General features: G+C 53.3%; 2 protein-coding genes and 1 long non-coding RNA gene across 6 annotated transcripts in view; 1 reads left to right on the top strand and 2 right to left on the bottom strand.

The window, feature by feature from the left end:
• Positions 1-2,223, bottom strand: part of AP1G2 (adaptor related protein complex 1 subunit gamma 2) — a 10,177-nt gene extending 7,954 nt beyond the window's left edge. The window contains exon 1 of one of the 2 annotated variants that reach the window (XM_061430402.1): positions 303-2,223. In XM_061430402.1, coding sequence (XP_061286386.1) covers positions 303-871 — 569 coding nt within the window. In that variant the 5' untranslated portion in view covers positions 872-2,223. The remainder of the gene's footprint in view (positions 1-302) is intronic. The other variant, XM_061430403.1, reaches the window with a different exon arrangement.
• On the bottom strand, positions 1,367-10,361 carry JPH4 (junctophilin 4). Its single transcript, XM_061430405.1, is given in 7 exon segments — positions 1,367-2,305; positions 3,215-3,747; positions 4,098-4,216; positions 7,688-8,459; positions 9,199-9,569; positions 9,571-9,749; positions 10,272-10,361. Coding segments are annotated over 6 exon segments (1,890 nt in total). The 5' UTR covers positions 9,582-9,749; positions 10,272-10,361; the 3' UTR covers positions 1,367-2,221.
• Positions 8,117-16,988, top strand: LOC133255804 (uncharacterized). Of its 3 annotated transcripts, none has more exons than XR_009739050.1 (4): positions 8,117-8,203; positions 12,709-12,811; positions 14,572-14,643; positions 16,908-16,988. It is a non-coding gene; the product is annotated as an uncharacterized LOC133255804 (long non-coding RNA). The 3 variants fall into 3 exon arrangements; XR_009739049.1 differs by lacking the exon at positions 8,117-8,203 and adding an exon at positions 10,805-10,890; XR_009739048.1 differs by lacking the exon at positions 8,117-8,203 and adding an exon at positions 10,852-10,926.

The following is a 16,988-nucleotide window of genomic DNA, read 5'->3' as shown; positions in this document are numbered from 1 at the left end:
CTTGCAATAAACCAGATTCCTGAGGGTCCGGGTCCCAAGACACCCTAAAACTGATTTCTGTCACCAAATCCCGCCCGAGACCTCCATTACGCATGCGTCCTCGCCCCACCCCCGCACCCGTCGCTACCGAGCCTGCGCTGGAACCCCGCCTATTTCTCCCCCAAAGGCGGGTCTCCACCTGGCTTCCCATCCCTAGTTCAATTATTCCCTTCCTTCTAGAGCCCGGCGCTGTTTCTTTCGCAGAGACCCCGGTCCCCTTCTCAGGCGGTGTCAGCTTCCCCACACCAGGACGCCAGCCTCACCTGGCTTCAGTCTCAACTCCGCGGCTCTCCCCCCAGCGCTTCCTGGTCCAAGCCCCGAGGAAGGTCCGGGCTTGGTCTGATCCTTCCGTCTCCCCGCCCCTATTGTGGGACCCCGCCCCTCCTGGGCCGCCCTGCAGAGCAATCTTGAATCCTCTGACCTCAGGCCTTTGTGATTTAGAGTTTAAGGGAAGGATCTTTTTAACTACTTCGAGGCGGCGAGACTGTCTAACAGGCCTGGGACTTCCCAAGAGGGCTCCTTCACTGGAGAGCTTCTGAGAGCTTGGGTTTGAATCCATCGCACCCAAAGGAGAGGACAATTCCCCCCCCTTTTTTTGAACTTTTTTATTAATATATTTTTTTTGGTTAAATTTCTTTGTTTTTTTTTTTTTCCTGCAAGACTTGGTGTTGGCGGCACTGTTGTAGTTTAACGTCAATCCCAAATTCCATGAAATAGAAATCAGAAGTAAAGGTTGAGAGGGGAGGAAGGAGGGAGGCAGGCCAAGGAGTAAACAGAGTTTGACTAGAAAAAAAAGAGTTTGTGTGTGGTGGGCATTCCCAGGCAAGGCCATTCCTTGAGGGAGGGGGTTGGCAGGCAGCTTGCCTCTGCCTCATGCAGGGGAGGGAGGAAAGATCCCCTGGGGACCCTCAAGCCCCCTCTTCCTAGGGCTTCCTGTCCCCAGGGGAAAAGCTAGTACCAGGGATCAGCCACAACCTCCAACAGAGCTCTCTACCCACCTCTCACCCGGGTTTGGCTCTCACCTCTCTGCTCTGCCTGGAAAGTGTGTGAGAGATTGGCTTCCTCGATCCCCTCCTTCCTGTTTTTTTCCATTTCACAAGATTCTGATATGATGGAGGAAGGGATCTAACCCACTTAGAGACTACTGACCAGCTTCTCCTGCCCTGTGAGTTCCTATTTTCTTGTGTGGTTCCTTTTCCAGAGCTGCCTCCCCTGCCACTACTGCCAGAGTTGGGGAGTGGGGTCCTTGCTCAGGTGCCCCTAACCCTCTGCAGTAGAAATGTCTTCTTCAGGTCCCTTAGGAATTTAATCAAAGGCCACACGTGAGTCCAGACCAACCAAATAAACTTTTAGGGGGAGAGAGAAAGGTGGGAGAGGTCAGAAGGTGGGCTTGGCTGCATGGGGTATTATCTTTCCTTTACACATTGCTTTTGACATGGCATGCCACCCTAGGGGGTTGGGTGAGGGGCTGGCTGTTGGGGAAAGAAAGAGGGAGAAGATGCTGGGGAGCTGTTCTACTTTTCATTTCCCTTATCTCCTTCAGGGAAGGATGGAGTTTGGTAAGAACCTAGCTCAGTGCTTGGAGGTGAGATAGGCTCCTCCGAGGTCAGAGATGGAGGCTGCACCCCTTCCAGATTTGTCACTAGGCCTCAGAGGGACACCTGGCTCCTTGGGTCGGGGAGTCCTAGCAGCACGGCCAGCGCCTTGCCCAGTCGATGGTCTTCTCCAGTATCAAGTGTACCCCTTCCCCATGTTCCTTCCTTTCCACTTAGCTTCCAGGAGACTCCTCAGGACACCAAACCCCCACCCTCATCCAAGTTCAGGTCTAAAGAAAAGGCAGGGAGGGTGTGGGGGCAATGGTCTGACTTAGAATTGTGTGTCTCAGAGAAGAGACTCTGAGCGAGAAAAGCCCTTCGTATGTAAACAATCTAGAGAGAGAAGGGTTGGGTAGGGAAGGGAGCGGGAAAGACAGAGACAGAGCCAGAGGGAATGAGAGAATCTAAAAGGAGAGAGGGAAAGAAAAAGCAAGAGATAAAACCAGAGAGGGACAGAAAAGAAAGAGAAGGGAGAAGAGAAAGAAAGACAGGAGAAAAAAACAACCAGGGGGAAGGAAAGAGAAAAAAGGCAGGTCAGAGGAGTGAAGAGGCAGCGACCAAAGCCGGAACTAGGCCAGGCAGGTGCCTCAGGTGAGGAGCTGGGAGAACAGGAACGCCAGGCTGAGGTCCAGGAGGGCCACGGCTCCCACCACCAGCGGGTTGGCAGCTCCCTAGAGAGATGGGGGAAAGGCAGTCTCAGTGCCTGAGGACCAGGCACTACGAGTCCCACCTCCTGCCTTGGCTGAGGTGGCAAAGCAGAAGGGTCCCAGACACCCTTCCTCAGAGGAGAGCGGGGATATCTCCAACTTTGGCTTTGGATTGCAAAACAGCCCTCTACTCCCAGGCAGAGCCCTGCCTTCCCTCTGGCTCCCTCAAGTGAGCCCATCCCCCGCTCCTCTCCCCTCCCTGCAGCACGTGGCCCAGGCAGAAGGTGCCTGGCCTTAGTAGCAGACGTTGGCAGCAGGCGCCTTTACTGCAGTGAAGCAGAGAGGGATGAAGGGGTGAGGATGTGGTTGCTAGGAAACAGGAGAAGGCCTGGAGTCCAATCAGAGTAGAGGGTTCTAGGGAAACTCCACCCTCCCAGTTTTCTGCCTTCTTCCCTATTTCCCTTCTTCCCTGGAGAGGGAGGGAGAGTCAGGGTAGGGAGGGAACAAGCTTTTCCTTTTTTATTCCTGGGCACCAAAGAGAGAAAGTGTGGAGGTGGGGGTGGGGGTGGAAGTGATATGAAAGGAGAGCACGGGAAGATGTTCTGGCTCTACTGATAATTATTCATTTGTAACCTTGGTGAGTTACTGTAACTGCTCTGGGCCTCAGTTTCTCCATGTGTCAAGTGAAGGAGTTGGAATGTGAAGGTCTTGGAGGTTCCTCCCAGCTTGAAAATTCTCTATTTCTATTTTTTTGAGGCAGGATATAGTCCAAGACTGGGTAGGCAAAAAGAAAGCTAAGTGCAAATCAAAGCCCCACAGGGGATCAGAGAGAGGCCTGGAAGTGATGATAGGCCAAACTTTGAGGGGTAGCAGGGCCAGAAAGGATGGGAGACTCAGAAGGCACAAGGTTGGTGGCGGGGGAGAGTTTCTTACCCGCTGGGCAGGCCTCTCCGTTGCAGCAGCCTCCTCAGCCTCTTCCACCAGGCACCCGGCTTCAGGACCCCTCGAGGACAGGCCCCTCAGGACTGGCAAAGCTGCAGGTTCTGGCTCCGAGCCCCCTGGGGTGCTCAGCTGGGGAAAGGGCTCTTCATCCTCCCCTTCCTCCTCTCGAAGACTTCCAGAACTGTCGCTGCAGCCTCCAAGGAGTGGGGAGCCATCTCTGGGCTCTGGCCCTTGCATCCCAGCCTCATCCTCAGCCTCATAGCCAGCTAGTTCCTCTGCCTGCTCACCCGGGCCCCCCCACTCCTCAGGCCAAGCTTTGGGGCTGGAGAAGGGACCCCGGTCCCCTCCAGAAGGCAGTGGGCTCCGGCAGGTAGGGGGTCGCCAGGGTTGGTGGGAGGAGGCAGGACTGCTGGGCAGTTCAGGGGAGCCCTCTGAGGGGGTCAGTCCATTCTCGTATACCCCAGGGCTGTCCTCATCCAGGGGCTCGGTGTCAGAACCTTCCGAGTCCTGTCTGGGTCTGCGGCCTGGGGTAGGGACAACTATGAATCAGATGTGCTGAACTAGCCTTGGGCTACCAAAGCTACAATTTTATCTCTCTGTCTGGTCACCCCCCAGGACTCTGGTACCCCAACTTTACAGCTTCTTAATGCCAGGTTCCAACCCCCAGTCCTTATTACTCTATTTTTCAAATGCCTACTTTAGTTCTCAAACAACTGGGCTTGGTCCCCACCCTCTGTCCCCTTAGACTCTCATACCCTGGCTTTTCCCATCCCCAGTCCCCTGCAGGGATTCACTGCCCCCTTTTCCAAGCCCAGGTCCCTCCAGCTCCCAGGAAGCCAACCCCCTACCCCGCCTCAGGCTACCCACACCTTACCTGGGGCTTCCAACATTGGCTGCAGATCTTGGGCTATCAGTTTGGCCATTCGAGCTGCCTCCACAGCCTTCTCGGCAACGCTGCTGGCTGCCACTGCCTTGAGAAGGGCGTCTGCTGCCCTGTCGGGTTCCGGGGACACGGTCTTAATAGACCTACTCCAGTCCCTTGACCCATCTCCCTCCCAACCCACCACCCCCCATGTCACAGCCCCCAGATCTGAGATCACCTCTGGCAGCCTCAAGCTGGCTCACACTCTGCCAGCTGCTCCCCTTCCACGGCCTGGCAGGGCAGCTGGCCTTTGCTTTCCTCTCCAATACCTGGGCTGGGTTTGCTGTCATCACACCTTCCCGTTCTTCTCGCACCCCTCCACCATTTCACCCAATAGTAACACTTCCCTTCCCCCAGCTGCAGGGGCCAGGCCCTCCCTGCTGCCTGCAGCCCTGTAATTCCATTCCTGTCCTGCTCCCTCCCAATGACAAATGAGGCCTCACTCTCTTAGCACCTCTCTGCAGCTCACCTGCTTGGTGCTCAGAAGCTATGCCACTTTGCTGTGTTGATACCTCCTGTGTTATGAGAATTTAAAATCTTTTCTTCAGCTACTTCTGTTATCACATCCTTCTCCCCTGCCCCTGATCACTGTCACTGTCCCTCACCCCATCTCCTCCTTTCTGAGCTCTGGAACTGGGTGGGTCTCCCCTTTCTGCCACTACCTATTCCCTCTCCCTGCTAACATGCATGCTTTCTCACCATTGTGATTATACCTTCTGGGTGAATGCTTAATCTCCCTTCCACAACCAGCCTTCAACCCTGCCCTGCTCCTTGAGTGTTAGTTGTTCAGTCGTGTCCAACTCTGTGTGATCCCATGGACTGTGGCCCGCCAGGCTCCTCTGTCCATGGGATTTCCCAAGCAAGAATACTGGGTTGGGTAGCCATTTCCTCCTCCTGGGAGTCTTCCCAACCCAGGGATCGAACCCAGGTCTCCTGCACTGCGGGCAGATTCTTTACTATCTGAGCCACCAGGGAAGCCCAGCCTTGCTCCTCAGTTACAGGTAATCTTGAAGCACTATCAATCCCTTCCTCTTTTTTATTTCTCAGTTTTCCATCTGATGTCAGATGTTTCCTCAATTTTCCCCTCCCTTTTACCCTCTGCTGTTATTCATAGATGCCTTATTCATTAATGCATTAGTTCTGTAATCTTGACTGAAGATGGGGTGTAGGATCAGAGGCAGAGGTAATCTTGACTGAAGGACCAGAGGTAAACGTAATCAGATATACTTGCCATGGGCTTGAATGTATCAAGACCTACGACTCCCTCGGGCCTAAGCTTGTTTTATCTGGCCTAGGAAAGTGGTCTGGGTATCAGGGTATGGAGAGGGTCAAGGTGTCCCCTATCATCTTAGGTCTACTTCCTTTTTATATACTGTGGGAGATGTGGTTAGCTTCCTCCCCTCAGACCTGGTCGGTCAAGGACTGTTAGAACCTGCTTGGAGGGATCTCAGATACCCCTCCCTGTTCTTTTGTCTTACAGCTTTCAGGATCTATATGCTTAGCCCTGGTCTGAAACTGAGCTGGTCTCAGAGTTTAAGACAGGGGATTAGGATCACAGTTTGGGGTTGCATTGTGTTCTGTTGGTGGCCAGGAAACTGCAACATTGACAAGGGTCTGTGCTTTTCACTTCGGAGGGTATGGTTGGTCAGAGCCTAGCCACTAGATCCAGTCTGTGTTCAGGAGTCAGGCCAGGCTCAGGCTACCTGAATGATGTAGTCTATGTGCACCTGCTGCTGAGGCTCTGCTGTTTCCATGGCAACCAGCAGCCAATCAAGTTTTCCAGGCCTGTTGCTGGGGAGATCAACCAGCTTCCTCCTACTGCCTGATCTTTCTGACTACTGAGACCAGTTTTTCCTGCACATGCCCACTCCCTATCCAGCCTAAAGTGCTCCCTGGTGCTCTGCCCTCCCCCTTCCCTGGCTCAAGGCCCTGGACTCTAACCATCCAGAAACTCACATATATCCACACATAGACATAGACATTCTCTGGTTCAGGCCTCTACTCTGGATATGACCTATTCTCACACACACACACACACACACACACACACACTTTACACCCAAGCATATTTGGACATATCTTGACTTTCATCCACTGAAACCCTCTCAAATTTCAAACAAGATCCTTCAACTGTGCCCTCCCCTTTCAAGAAAAAACAATATCTAAAAATTCCTATGTGTAAATTGTATAATTAGGAGCTTATGAACTCATTACAAATAGATTTTTTGGCTTTCTTCAGTCACAAGCCATTAAGCACTTAAAATTAAGCACTTAAAATGAGGCTAGTCCAAATTAAATGTTGTACTCTAAATGCAAAATATATATTAGATTTCAAAGATTTAGGAAAAAAAAGAGGGGGTGATATAAAAATCTCTCCTTAATTATTTCATACTTATTTTAGATTGAAATGATAATATTTTGGATACATTGGTTTAAATAAGATATATTATTTAAATTCATCTTTTTCTTCCTATTTTTTTCATATGGCTACTAGAAGGTTCAAAATTATGTATTAGGCTTACATTATATTCCTACTGGACTGCACTGCTTGAGATAATGAGGTTCCTGATGCATGAAATGTAATCTGATTTACAGAAAGAAAATTACATTTACAGGCAAGTCTGCTTCCCTCCAACCTTTATCAGTTGGGTTAAGGGAGTCTGAGGAGTCAGAGCTGAGAGGGACTATTTTTTCAGGTGGGTAGATCAGCTGTGGGCTTGCATGATAACTCAGTTGGTAAAGAATCCGCCTGCAATGCAGGAGACCCTGGTTCGATTCCTGGTTCGGGAAGATGCGCTGGAGAAGGGATAAGCTACCCACTCCAATATTCTTGGGCTTCCCTTGTGGCTCAGCTAGTAAAGAATCCGCCAGCAATGTGGGAGACCTGGGTTCAATCCCTGGGTTGGGAAGATCACCCGGAGAAGGGAAAGACTACCCACTCCAGTATTCTGGCCTGGAGAATTCCATAGACTGTATAGTCATGGGCTCACAAAGAGTCGGACACAACTGAGCGACTTTCACTTTCCAGATCAGCTGTACAAACTAGACCTTCCCCAGGCCTAAGGCTGAAATGTTATCAGACTGTGGGCTGGCTTGGATGTGGTTAGGAATGTACACTTCTTGTCTCTCTGCCTGGGGCTGTTGCTCCCAGCAGCAGAGTCCTGGAGGCTGGATCAGCTACAAGATGAGGAAGACTAGGAACATGTCTGAGTTCCAAGAGGTTTCCTGGGCCGGCACAAGGCAGCGCTCATTGCTACTCCCACACACAACAATGACACACTCCCTACAAAAGACACTGAGACACACTTATAGTCTAACAGGGCTTCCCTCAAATACCCAGCCACCCACAGTTACACCTAAGTCCACCTGTAGCCTCAGATATAAACACAACAAATTCCCAGGGCTACAACTGCCAGGTCCTAGGCCTTGGGTCTTGGTCCCCCTTTAAGCAACGCCCACCGCCCCCCCCCCCCCAACCCTTCCGTATCCACGGCGTACATTCTCCCCTTAACCCAGCTTCGGGCTCTGCAGTGGGTGCCCACCTGGCAGCGGCGATCTCCTGGCGCTGGCGGGCAGCGCTCACGGCTCGACGAGCACCCTCGACCGCCCTGTCCACCTTCTCCTTGACTTTGCCCCGGCGAAGGGCCAGGGGGAGGAGGCTGCGCACGCGCCCCCCGTGCACTAGCCGGTTGCGCTTGTACTTGCCCTCCTCGCGGGAGCCGTCGGGGCGGGTGGTGCGCCCGTAGCCGTGCCGCCGGTTGCCCAGCCACTCGCCCTCGTAGCGTAGCCCGTTGGAGCGCTGGCTCACGCCGTAGCCGCTGCGCCGGTCGGCGCGCCATTCACCCGCATACACCTCAGTGGCCGAGCCCTCGATGAGGGCAGGCGGCGCTGGGGCCGGGGGCCCGCTGGCCTCGGAGCCCGGGGGTCCCGTGCTGCCCACCTCGCTGCTCACCTCGCTGCGCAGGGAGCCCCGCTTGCTGCCCAAGGAGCTTCGGCGCCCGCCCGCCCGGAGCCCGCTGAGCAGTAGCGAGCGGCGGAAGAACCCGCCGGCCGCGGGGGTGCGCTTTCGGGAGGACGCGCCGTCACCGTCCCCGGGCCCGGCCAGCACGAAGCCTCCCCGGGAGCCAGAGGCCGGGCTGCCTCCTTCGTCGCCGGGCAGGGGCAGGGGCGGGGGCGGCGTCGGGGGGTCACTGTGGCCGGAGTCCAGGGAGGTGCGGCGGGGCGAGCGCAGCAGCGCCGCCTGATGGTAGGGCACACTCTGGCGCACCCCGTAGCCGTGGCGCTTCCCCGCCTGCCACTGGCCCTGGTAGGTGCCTGCGGGGGCGGGGTAGGAGCGGGAGAAAGAGTCAGGACCTGCCGTTCCTTGCACCCCCAGCCCCATGCGCCCCTGGAAGCCTCAGAGTCGGGTGGGAGAGGTGGGGGCAGTTGGCGTGGAGGTTGGGGAGGGGCACTAGGAACTGGGGACTGGCCAGGTTGGGTCACAAGGTGTGGAAGAGCCGAGTGAAGACTCTGCAGGTAGCAGGAGATGCATGGATTAGGGGCGTGAGAGTAGACAGGGGAAAGGGGAAGGGACAGGCAGGCTGGGGTGTGTGAAGGACAGGCAGTCCAGAAGGCGTGAGGGGCAGGGCGACGGGCTGTATAGATGACACATGGCAGGCAAAGAGAACTCTCAGGGCAAGCTGGCCGAGGAGATGTGAAGGGACAGGCAGAGCAGAGGCGTAAGGGTCAGGCAGGTGGAGGGGGGTAATGAGGGGGACTGGCAGACGGGGTGGTGAGGGTCAGAGAGGCGGGATGTGAGGGTCAGGCATACAAGGAAGGGGAGAGGGCAGGCAGATGGGGGAGAGGAAAAAACAGGCAGGGAACAGGCAAATGAGGCGTGTGTGATGATGCGGGGAGAAGGCAGAAATATGGGCGCAGGGGCGCTTATCGATGGGGAAGGAGTGTAGGACGACAGTGGAGCACAGGGGCGTCTGGCTGGGGAAAGCATAAGCGGGGCAGGCCAGCGGGGAGGCGCACGCGGACGAGCAGACAGACAGTGGGCAGGGCCCCGCACCTCCGTCGGAGTAGGTCTCGGTGCCGTAGCCGTCCTGGAAGCCGTCCTTCCAGAGCCCGGCGTAGCGCAGGCCGGACACGCTCTCCCACACGCCGCTGCGCCCCTTCAGCCCGCCCAGCCACTCGCCGCGGTACGTCCAGCGGCTCTTGCGCTCCACGCCCAGCCCTTCGCGCTTGCCCTGCTGCCAGTGGCCCTGGTAGCTGTGTCCGCCGGGCCCCGTGAAGACGCCCAGTGACTCGAAGCCGTGCGCCCAGCAGCCGCTGTATTCGCCCTGGGCGCCGGGCCCCGTGCACACGCCGTAGCCATGTGCCCGCCCCGCCTCCCAGCCCCCCACGTAGCAGCCCCCGTCGTCAAAGTCGAACTTGCCCCCGGGGGACATGCATGTAGTTGGCGCGGCCTCAGCCCCCCGGTGGCTCAGCGCATCCTGGGGCTGGAGAAGCCGGCTGGGGGCCTGGGAGCCGGGCGAGGCCTGGGGGCGGGGGCAGTTAGACCGGGGCCGGGCGGGGGGGCCCCAGCGCGGGCTGGCAGGGCCGGACCCTCATCCTGAGTGGCTGCGGAGAAAGAAGGGGGGAAGTGGCGAGGGAGGCCCCTCCTCTTTGCCCGCCGCTCCCTGGCCCAGTGGCTCCGGGGCACCAGCACCGCCCCCCAACCCCCCACCCTTCGGCAGCATCTTCCAGCAGCTCCTAAGCTTTGGAGGCACAGCGCTCCCCCACCCCTCTTTTCTTATAAAGGGCCGCTCCCAGGATTTGGGGTCCTCACCCCTAGCGGGAGTCCCACTTTTCCAACCTGGAACCCCAAAGTATCGAGTGTGGATGGCAGTAGGCGGGGGTCCTTAGACGGGGGCTGGGCAGAATCGTAGGCCACCCGCTTCCCTGCCTGCTGTCAGGACCTCTCTGCCCCGGTTCTTTGGCTTCCCTGGCAAGGGTGGGGGTGGTTGAAAATGTACGGGGGAGATCGGAGCAAGGTGGGTAGAGGGTTTGGTGGGGGAGAGGATGGGGCTGGGGGAGGCTCTGCAGGGGAAAGGCGAGGGTAGGGATGGTAGACAGGCAGAAGGGAGGAGGCAGGTTACTCACCATGTGGGCTGGGGCTCAGGCTGCCTCCCAGGCACAGCATCCATGACCGGAGACCTCCACTCCCACCTCGCCCAGACAAGCCAAGCCCCCTCCCCTTCCGGAGAGACTGCTCCAACCCAAAGAGCCAAGGTGGGGGAGCCGCAGGAGAGAGTCCCCTCTCTCCCCAGCTGGAGGAGCAGGCGGTGGAGGGAGGGGGCGCGAGGTAGTGGCAGGGGTAGGGGGAGATGAGAACAGTGTAGGGAAAAAAAAATCTGCCTTGGATGGAGATAAGGAAGAGGAGCTGGGAGCTGGATGGGAAGAAAGAGGGGGCTATCAAGAGGGGGTGTTTTTATTATTTTCTTCTTATGGTTGGGAGAGGGGAAAAAAAATCAAAATTCTGATTCCATCCCAGCACAAATCAATGTTTGCTCCCTCCCAGCATCGCGGGGGAGGCTGGGCCAGGCAGATTTAAAGGGGCAGAGAGAAGAGAGGAGAGGGTGGGGAGAGGAGGAGACCGGGCTGAAGAGGCAGCGGCGGTGTTAGCGTTGGGGGCGGGGCAGGAAAGGATGGGTGCCTGCTCTACCTGCGCTGAGGGAGGAGGCCAGTAGAGTGGACGAAGAGAGGCACCGAGCCCCACAGGGTCAAAAGAAACCTTGGGGTGCAGGCCGGGAGTGGGGTGAGGCTGAGGGGAGGGGAGAGGAGCCAGGGGGAGGAGACTGAGCTGAAGATGGGGAGGCTGGGGGAGGCCGAAGCCAGCCGGGGGAGGAGAGATGCTGGCGGGGCCGGGAGAGGGCGAGAAGAATACAAAGAAAGAGGTGCAGGGATGAGAGCTAAGGCGGGGGGAGATTCTGTCGGAGAAGGAGAAGGGGAGGGAGACCCATTCCGGGGCTGGTGAGGGATGGCAAGCAGAAGAGAGGCAGGGGAGGAGGAGAAGGAGGGAGAAGAAATAGATATGGAGACTGAGAGAGTGAAATAAGGGTTGTGAGGGAAGGAGAAAGCTCTGCACGGGGAGGGCGGGCCTGGGGAGACATCTAGGCAGGAGGAGCCCAAGCAGGGGCTGGAGGGCCGGAAGTGGTGTTTGTGGGGCCCTGGAGAGAAGGATGAACCTGCCAGCTGCTTGGACTGAAGTCAGGAAGCCTTTGGGCCTGGACGCCTGTGTCCACCAAGTCCACTGTCCTCCCTAAGAAACCGCTGCAGTGGACCGAGAGGCTCTGCACCTGCGCCTTCTGAGCGAGCTTGAAATGGGGCCCTGCCAGGAGGCCTGGCTGCACAATCCTCCACCCGCTCCACTGTTTCTCCCTGGGTTCTTCCCAGGGAGGGGAAGGGCAGGCATGAGGGGGTGCATTGTTTTTAAATAGGAAACAGGGGTCTTGCTTGGGTGGTGCCACGAAGAACCTGGGTGTTTGGAGTCTTCTCTTTTGCAAACCTAGAGGCAATGACGTGTTTTTTTTGGGGGGTGATTTATTGTGGCAAGGTCCCCTTCAGCCTTCCACTGCTCCCTGAGGCTCCCTGACCAGAGGGGCCACACAGCCTGGGTCTTCCTGTTTACAGACAGAAGCAGGCACATCTTTCCTCTCCTCAGCTTACTCAGACACTGAATCTACCCTGCCCCTAAGCATTAGGAAGGAGAATGCTGTCCAGTTACCCACAACAGGGTAGAGAGTCAACTGCAAATGAATGCTTTTCTTCTTTTTTTTTTTGGCTGCTTTCAGGATCTTATATCCTGGACCAGGGATTGAACCCAGGGCCCCAGCAGCGAGAGCGCTGAGTCCTAACTACTGGACTGCCAGGGAATTCTCTCAAGTGCTTTCATTTTCATACAAGTTCTGGTCTACCCTATCATTTTACAGAGACGAGAACAAGGCCCAGCCAGGGTTTGAGGGGAGATCACTTACCCAAGGTCACACAGCAGAGGTGGCAGAACTAGGATTAGGACAGACAGAGACGCCTTTTGAGCCTCCCAGGAATAATTCCTCCCAGGAATCCCTTGTACTTGGAATCTGCCCTTAAACTCAGGAGATCCATTTTGAGTACTGAGGTAAAAGAGCATGAAGTTTGGAATAAAAGGAAATTTCTCTTGCACGTTGTTTTTCTAAAGGTGGATATGAGGTTGGAGAAACATGTTAAGCCTTCAGGGTTGGGACCACATCTAAGAGCTTAGCACGGAATGGGGCAACTGTGGGTCTACTTGGGACAAGGCTGCCGATGGAGAGGTCCTCCCTTCCCCTCTCTCTTCGCTTTCTTTCTTGCTGAATGGAGAGACATGTACATAGTTTATGATGTATCAGGCATGTTGCAGGGGAGACAGATTCAGTGGTGAACAGTGTGGTGCCTGCCCTCATGGAGCTTATTATCTAGTAGAGAAGACAGACAACGAACAAGCAATTCTAGAGTAGTTCATGTTACCATGAACTAGGGGTAGAAATAGAGAAGAGCCTAACTTTCGCTGGCTCCCTAGGGAAAGAGCATTGAAGATGAATCCAGGAGCTGTGGAATAGGCTCAACTGCATTGCAACACTCACCCCTAGATACCAAGGCCTTCCTTCTCCACACAGCACACGGTACTATTCAGACCCTAAGATCCCCCTTTTCTCCAAAAAAAAAAAAGGGTAGGAAACAAGAAGAGAAAAACAAAACTATGGGTCTGGGGATACTTGTGCCCTGTGTTTTAGGGAGGAATGGTGTCAGGGTAAGTGAAAAGTGGGGAGCAATGCTTATTGGCAGGGTGACTCAGTACTGAATTCTAAGCTGCAAATCAAGGTATCTTCTGATGAAGTCCCTGGCAGGACTACCCTGGGAACTGCGGGGCACGCACAGTCCTAGCCCCTCATATTGCCCTGAAAGGCAGTTTTCCAGCCCCTCTCTGGTCTGTCTCTACAGGTCCTATAACCCTTCTTTTAGGGTCAAGATGCCTTTTTTTTTTCCTTTGGAGGTTGCAATGGTTTGTTCTGCCACAATTTCCTAAGGCCTGGAGGGTCTTAGAAAAGGGAACCAATAGTATATGAAGCAGCTCTGGACTCGGAGCCCCACTGTGGGTGGTCTTCCACCTGTGTTACTTCATTCAATCCTCATAACAAAACTAACTTTGAGCAGCCCAGACAGGAGGCCAAGAACTGGGCTGGCAAAGACGGACAGGCCTCCGTCTGAACCCTGACTCTACTGCCGGCTAGCTGGGTAAAGCTGAGCACAGTCCCTAACTTTTCCGAGCTGCAGTTTGTGTATTTCTAAAATGGGAACACTGTAACCTACACTTCAGCTTGTTGTGAGGATTGAAATGATCATGTATGAGTAGCACATGTGATTATACAGCGAGGCAGAACCACTTGGTCTAGTGCCTCGTACATAGTAAATGCCCAGTAAATGGGGCTTGAAAAATAGGTGGCATTATGCCAGTTTTATAGGTGAGGAATCTGAGACCCAGAGGTTAACTTGCTCAGTGTTGCACAGCTAATATGTGGCAGCCGTTGGAGTTGAATATCTGTCAGACTCTCAAGAGTATTATTTTAACAAATGCAATTTTGGGGGCCTATTTATTAAAGTTAAACATGTAGAAATACAAAAGCACAGTATCAAGAGTAAAAATCACCCATAGTCATTGCATGACTAGCAATCAAGTGTATTAATGTTTTCATACTGTCTTCTCCTCTATGCATTTTTTATTTAACATAATTATTTAAATACTGCATAAACAATTTTGTATCCAACTTATTTGCTTTGCATTACACTGTGAGCAATTTTTCATATCATTCAAACATCCTTGAATTTTTAATGACTGCATAATATTTCACTGTTTGGATGCAACATAAATTGTTGAACCATTCTAGCATAGCACATTTATGCTATTTATAGTTTTTATTATTAAATATTAACATCAATTTTTTTTCTTTTGACCATGCCACAAGGCTTGTGGGATTCTTGCTCCCTAATCAAGATTTGAACCCACTCTGTTGGCATTGAAAATGCAGACTCCTAACCACTGGCCCACCAGGCAATTCCCCCAGATTAACACCTTTTATACAAATCCTTGCATTTCTGATGCTTTTCTTAAAAAATGTTTTGAGAATTCCCTGGCAGTCCAGTGGTTAGGACTTGGTGCTTTCACTGCAGTGGCCTGGGTTCAATCCTTGGTCTGGGAACTAAGATTCTGCAAGTTGCATGGTGTGGCCAAAAATACATATAAAGTTTTATCACAGAAAATTTCAAGCCTATACCAAGATAAACAAAAAATAGAATAGAAAACTCCTATATGCCCATCCCCCAACTTCAACAGTTACCACTTTTGGCTAATCTTGTTTTCTCTTCTATTTATTTCAAAACCCAGGCATCATGTTATTTCAGTCTGTTGATTTCTTGAATTTCCCAGAATTACTGGACCAGAAGATAGAAACACTTGGTAAGATTTTGGATTTATTTGGCTAGAATCACTTCTAGAAAGGTTGCACAAATTTGTACTCTCACCAGTTGTGCATGAGAATGCTGGTCTGATTGCCTTCATGTATTTGTCATGTTGTAGCCACGCATTCCGGGAAACAGACTCACTCAGAAAGACAGTGCAGATAGTGGAGTGCAGTTTATTACAGCGGCAGGCCCAAGGCAGAGTCTCCTCTTAGCCAAGGACCCCAGCCAGTTTTTGTGAAAACCTTATATACCCTAAGTGTACGTGCCCAAACCCACCTCCCCAAATTCCCTGAAACTAATCTGAACAAAGATACAATCAAAGTTAACCTGGTGATTCATATGCCTTAAGCCTAGGTAGTTAACAGTGGGCAATTATCAATAGGCCTGTGGTCATACTCCAATAAGTATAATAGAATATATGATTCTAATCAGTTACACAGATAATTAGCATATTCTTTTAGGCTAAGGAGAGTCTAGGGAAGAGCCCTGGGGCCTGGTTTTCCAGTTTGTGTGTTGTTTCCATAGATACTGGGCATATAGCTCAAAGTCCACGGTCTGGCCCAAGATGGAGTCCTGCTTTCAAGATAGAGCCTGTTTTGTCTATTTCCTCTTTCAGTCTCTCTCTCTCTCTCTCTCTCTCTCTCACACACACACACACACACCTTTGGCCAACTTGACAGGTGAAAAATGTTTTTTTTCATGTACATTTGTTTGATTGCCAGGCTTAGACTGAGAAGGCACTGTAGTTGAGTCAACCGCCTGAAGCACCCTGAGAAACATGCTGATATCTCCTGGGGACCCCAGCAGGGGCCTGTAGGCTTGGAAGTTCATCTTCCAATGTTGCTTCCCCTTCCAACCCCCACGGGGCAGGGGGGAGCTTGGGAAGCTCTCTCGCCTCATCCCATTGGCAGCCACCAGGGGTCAGGATGGGGCCAGAGATCCCCATGGTGGGAGAGAGGGTAAGAATGGCCAGGGTCCAGACACTGCATTACCTCTGTCTGGCCACAGCTGTTGGGACACAAAGCTTCCCCGGCTCATCAGATCATGATTCTAGAATGTTCAATATGCTGTCTTTCCCTGTGTGGCCACTCCTGCCTCTCCCTGCTCCTGGTTTTGGCTTGCCAGAAGGGAAAGGGTGTTTGAGACCTTGTTTCTGTTTCTTTTCCCGCACTCTCTGTGGGGTTGGGTTCTCTACAGAGCAGGGATTTTTAACCCAAAGTCTGTGGACTAAAAGACCCAAGGATGGGCCTTCAGGGACTGTGAATCCTCTGAACATGGGCAAATGGGGCCTGGATATCCATTTTTCCCCTGTGGGAGAGGACAAGAACTTCAGATTCTGTTGAAGGGATCTCTGCTTGGCAAAGTCCGGCATCATCTGGTACCCCTCATCCCTCCTAAGCTCATTTGTTTACTATGGTGGCTGTGAAGGGAGCAGCTTGGTGCTGGAAAGAGGGGTGGTCCTGGGGGTTATGCTATGGGGTTGGGCCTTCAACATCATCCAGTGGAGCTGAGAAAAAGAACCTAAGTTTTTCCCGGGGTGGGATGGGAAGGAGAGGGGATAACAGGCTGTCATTAGGGCTGACTTAGATTTGGGTGCACACTGAGGTACCCTGCCTCACACTGAGGAGCACGTGTTTGTATGCTTTAAATGACTGGTGTGGGGATCAGAGGATCAGGGGAAGAAAGGCCTGGGTATCTTCCAGGTCGTTGGTCTTGGAGCCCGTACCTCTGAGCCATGGGAGGTGGCAGGGTAAGATGCCCAATAGGCAAAGAAACCAGCCAGGTTACATTCTGCTACAGCACTGGTCTGTGCCTTGTTTCATCACAGCTTGCTCTGAGTCCTAGCCCCATGCATGTGTGGATGGGAGGTGGGATTCCAATCCTGGAGATTCTCAGAGCAGGGCAGGCTGGCCTTACAGCAGAGGGAGGAGCCGGGGGCGTTGGAGAAGCTGAGATTCAAGGCCAGAGTCAGATATGAAGGGGAAAAAAACCCCTGTGCCTTCCTAAATCCCACACTAGTATCCTGTTTTAACTCATAATAATGGTTTATATTTGTACATGAAGATAACCTGAGGATACAGCCAATCCAATCATTCCCCACATTCCTTTTTGGCAACTGCCCGAACAGCAGGAGGTAGCGGGTGGAGACCTTAAACTGCAGTCATCGCATGTGTGTGAATACTTGGCATTCTGTTTCAGGTGTCTCAGTTTCTGATGTTCACTCTGGACTCAGTTGTGCTCCCCCATCTTATTTTCCAGGGTGGAATTTCACCTCTTGCAGCTGCCACTGCTACTTCCCACAGAATTTCCTTATTAAACGGAGAATTAGCATGTGTTAAA

Source organism: Bos javanicus, chromosome 10, assembly GCF_032452875.1.
Source record: "Bos javanicus breed banteng chromosome 10, ARS-OSU_banteng_1.0, whole genome shotgun sequence".
In the NCBI taxonomy this organism is placed as follows: Eukaryota; Metazoa; Chordata; class Mammalia; order Artiodactyla; family Bovidae; genus Bos; species Bos javanicus.
Note: the sequence above shows the minus strand (reverse complement) of the source record. Positions and strands in the feature narration are given on the sequence as shown.